The sequence below is a fragment of the Orycteropus afer genome, unplaced genomic scaffold, assembly GCF_000298275.1.
Source record: "Orycteropus afer afer isolate SDZICR_OR568_19922 unplaced genomic scaffold, OryAfe1.0 scaffold00109, whole genome shotgun sequence".
In the NCBI taxonomy this organism is placed as follows: Eukaryota; Metazoa; Chordata; class Mammalia; order Tubulidentata; family Orycteropodidae; genus Orycteropus; species Orycteropus afer.
This window is the reverse complement of record NW_006921696.1, coordinates 1,016,535-1,019,729: the sequence shown is the minus strand read 5'-3', so window position 1 is coordinate 1,019,729 and position 3,195 is coordinate 1,016,535. Positions and strand designations below refer to the sequence as shown.

General features: G+C 35.4%; 1 protein-coding gene across 1 annotated transcript in view; it reads left to right on the top strand.

The window, feature by feature from the left end:
• The window catches only part of GFM1 (G elongation factor mitochondrial 1), a 73,552-nt gene that overhangs the window by 61,990 nt on the left and 8,367 nt on the right, over positions 1-3,195 (top strand). The window contains exon 15 of the mRNA XM_042781341.1: positions 1,546-1,690. Coding sequence (XP_042637275.1) covers positions 1,546-1,690 — 145 coding nt within the window. The remainder of the gene's footprint in view (positions 1-1,545; positions 1,691-3,195) is intronic.

Below are 3,195 nucleotides of genomic sequence, written 5' to 3'. Positions count from 1 at the left end.
ATAAAAAAAAAAAAAAAAATTTGCAGTCATTATTACGGATTTATGAAAGTGTCATGTGTACTATTTGCAGTCGAATGATCACTTGTTAGCATTCCCACCACCCAGACGCTGCTGCTTTTGTCTCTGGTATTGATCAGTGTGGACTTGGATTATTCAGTATTCAGAACCTGTTTCTTCATTTGTAAATTGAGAATAAAATACTTAAACCTGCACCCCCACAGAACTGAAGATCAGATAGACTGTGTAAAGTTCATTAGGAATTGTGAAGTGCTTTGCACATGTAAGCGGTTAGCAATTTGTTTGATCACTAGTTTTAAGGCAAATGTCTATTCTTAAAGATTTAAGATTTTTTTTTTTAACCTTTTAACTTAGAAATCCTTATTAAAAAAAGAAACCACTGCCATCTAGTCAATTCTGACTCATAGCAACCTTGTTATGCAGAGTAGAACTGCTGCATAGGGTCCCAAAGGCTATAAATCTTTATGGAAGCAAACTACTGCATCTTTCTCCTGAAGCAGGGCTGGTGGGTTCAAACTGCTGACCTTTCGATTAGCAGCCCAGTGCTTAACCATGGCGCCTCCTGTGCTCCTTATTGACAAGTTATAATTTTGATTTTAGTGGCTGTAAAATTTATTGTGATCATTGTATGTCATTCTATAAATTCTGTAAAAAACATATTGTCATTTTATGTCTTGAATATTGTAGTTCAAGGCAGTATTTTGCCAATCACACACTTTTAAATCTCTTCTCCAAGATTAATGTAGGTGGAGGAGAACATGGATATTTTTCAGCATAAATCACTAGAAGTTTTGAAATGTCAGAAATACATTGTGTTATGTGTGCAGCCATGTGATTGTCTTGCCAAAAAAAATTAGCTTCAATTGCAAAAGCTGTATGTACTTAAGTGATTGACTGAACAAGAATTACAAACGTAATAAATTATACTCTTTAAATACGTGCAGTTTATTGTACATAATTATACATCTGTGAAGCTAATTTTTTTTAAGAGCAGAATTGCATTTGGAAAAATGAAATTAAGTTTTTACTGACACTGTGTAACACTAAAGCTATAATGTTGTGACCTGGAAATGAGGCAAAGCAGTTAGTTATAAGTATATATCTATGTAGAGGTTCAAAGCACATCTGTTGAATAAATACTAGTTTTGATGGAGGTTTTCTATAGGGAATTTCTTAATTTTTCCTTTTCTCTGTTACCTCAGTATACAGTTAAGCTCATGCTCTCTTTATAATGGGTTCTGAGTGTTAAGTAGTTCCTGAAATTGAGGTTATGAGAAAGTGATAATTAGCTGTCTCTGCAAACTAGCTCATTCTTTAAGGCTTTTCCTAGGGATTGCTCATCTAGATGCCACAATAGGAGAGCTTAAATAGAAAAAAGTTGCTACACTTTTTTTAACAGTTACTTTTGGAGGGGTGAAATATAACATAAATAGAAATGATAAACTTTTGAACATGAATGTTTGTTGGTTCTTGGTAACGTACCTGCAGATGAAATTTGCTTACTCCAGAAGTTGTTTTCATTAACAGGGGTTTTTGGATGCCTGTGAGAAAGGCCCTCTTTCTGGGCACAAACTCTCTGGGCTCCGGTTTGTCCTGCAAGATGGAGCACACCATATGGTTGATTCCAATGAAATCTCTTTCATCCGAGCAGGAGAAGGTGCTCTTAAACAAGGTACGCTGTGTCCTAAGCCCTGCAGCCTTCGTGTGTCTCTTTCCCCCAGTGAACTGTCAGAGCACAGAAGGCAGCTCTCTGTCTTGGTCTTGACCACCCAGAGCGCTAGGCATCACACCAGGGAACAAGAAGCATTAACTACAGTTATGCTATTTTCAGCGGCTTATTCAAGTGGCAGGAAATCCCTAAATTTGTAAATCATTTTTTCATGTGTGACATTGTAGGCTGTAGGCATTTTAAGGATGGCAGAATAGTTTGAAAAAATGTGCTTATTCACAGTGCTAAACTATTAAGATTGCCAGCCCTTACACATAGAACATTATGTACAGTAAAATCTTGAACCAGACCCTTACGCAATTGGACTCTGATACTTTGCTTTTAAGTAAATGACAGTACAACAATTTGACATCAGGGGTATTCAACAAAGGGACTTTAATGTTGTGTCTGGAATCCAGACAATTCAGTCTTTCTTAAGTCTTCCATATTATATAGTAATTTATTAGTAAAGTCTATACATGTTTTTACTTAGGAGAGTGAGATTATGATTCACAAAACATTTCAGAAAAGTTTTCATCAAAGAGGGTTAAACTGGAAAGTAGAAAATTAAATTAATCTTAACACTTCATTTCCTAAGCATTCTGTAAATCAAAATTTTATTGATTCTGTATGCATTTTGGACTTTATGTTGTTTTTAGTCTTATTTTGCATCTGTGATTGGGTATGGGGCAAAGCTTAGAGAATAAGGAAATTCTTTTCCTTGATCAGGTTGCTAATTCATTATTTCATTATTTTTACTCAACTAATTGGAGCCAAATAGTAATTTGTGTTTTAATTCCTCGGTTGTGACAGGGAGATAGAATCCTTCAATTTCTTATACCAGCTCTCTGTTAAATATGCAGTTGAAATCTGTGTACTAGAAATCCTGTCACCGTCTGTAGATTGTGTTAATAGGAGTTAGGGAAATGAAATCACAAAGAAAATAATGCCATGGCTCAGGATAAAGCACTTGCTTCTTGCCCTCTTACCACTTTAATAAACCATAAACTGATAAATTCGTTATAATCGTTCTATATACTTTTCAGAAGTACAGGTAGAACAAGTTAAAAATCACCAGTTGTTTTACACTGGTTCTTTATTGACTAGAAATTAGTAGCTTTCCTAGAGATAGAGGTTAAATTCAGCCAGATAATTGACATGATTAACAATTAACAAAGGACTTCATTCTTTTTAACTACTGGAGTATTTAAATGTTGGGAGCTCTACTGGCATAGTGCCTAAGGCATTTGACTGCTAACCAGAAGGCTGGTGTTTCAAACCCACCAGCCACTCCTTGGAAGGAAGACTGGACAATCTACTTCTGTAGAGATCCATCTCAGAAACCCGAAGAGGGGTCGGTATGAATTGGAATTGATTGGACAGAAGTGAATGTGGTGTTTTTGTTTTTTGTTTTATTTTTAAATATTAATGAGCTAAAATAGACAGGTGTGTGCCATTTTGAATCAGAT